A 326-nucleotide genomic window follows, 5' to 3' on the forward strand; every position below is an offset into this window, starting at 1 on the left:
GCAAACCTGTACCCAAAACCCACCAACTTTCAACCTTCTTGCAAAACACCACAACATCTCACTCACCTGAAATATCTATCGAAGGATATGATAAGCAGGTTGAGAACCGATGCATTAGAAGCCAGGTAGTCAAGGGCAAGCCAGGTGTCGCAGATGAGCGGTCCAAGAGGCCAGTAACCCAGGAGTGTGTACAGAGTAAACAAAGGCATCGATACCATGCTGTAGAGGGCGAAGGAGAAGGGCCATTAGCATTACAAGGGGAGATGTTGGTGTGGAAGGAAGATTCAGGTTTTCTCTCCCTGTTGCAGTTATTATTGTTCTTTTTC

At 46.6% G+C, this 326-nt stretch overlaps 1 protein-coding gene across 1 annotated transcript in view; it reads right to left on the reverse strand.

The window, feature by feature from the left end:
- Positions 1-326, reverse strand: part of LOC119588226 (muscarinic acetylcholine receptor DM1-like) — a gene marked incomplete in the record, with an annotated part of 70,579 nt that overhangs the window by 47,769 nt on the left and 22,484 nt on the right. The window contains 1 exon segment of the mRNA XM_037936926.1: positions 67-219. Within this exon segment, the coding sequence (XP_037792854.1) occupies positions 67-219 (153 nt within the window).

The sequence above is a fragment of the Penaeus monodon genome, chromosome 23 (assembly GCF_015228065.2).
Source record: "Penaeus monodon isolate SGIC_2016 chromosome 23, NSTDA_Pmon_1, whole genome shotgun sequence".
NCBI classification, from domain to species: Eukaryota; Metazoa; Arthropoda; class Malacostraca; order Decapoda; family Penaeidae; genus Penaeus; species Penaeus monodon.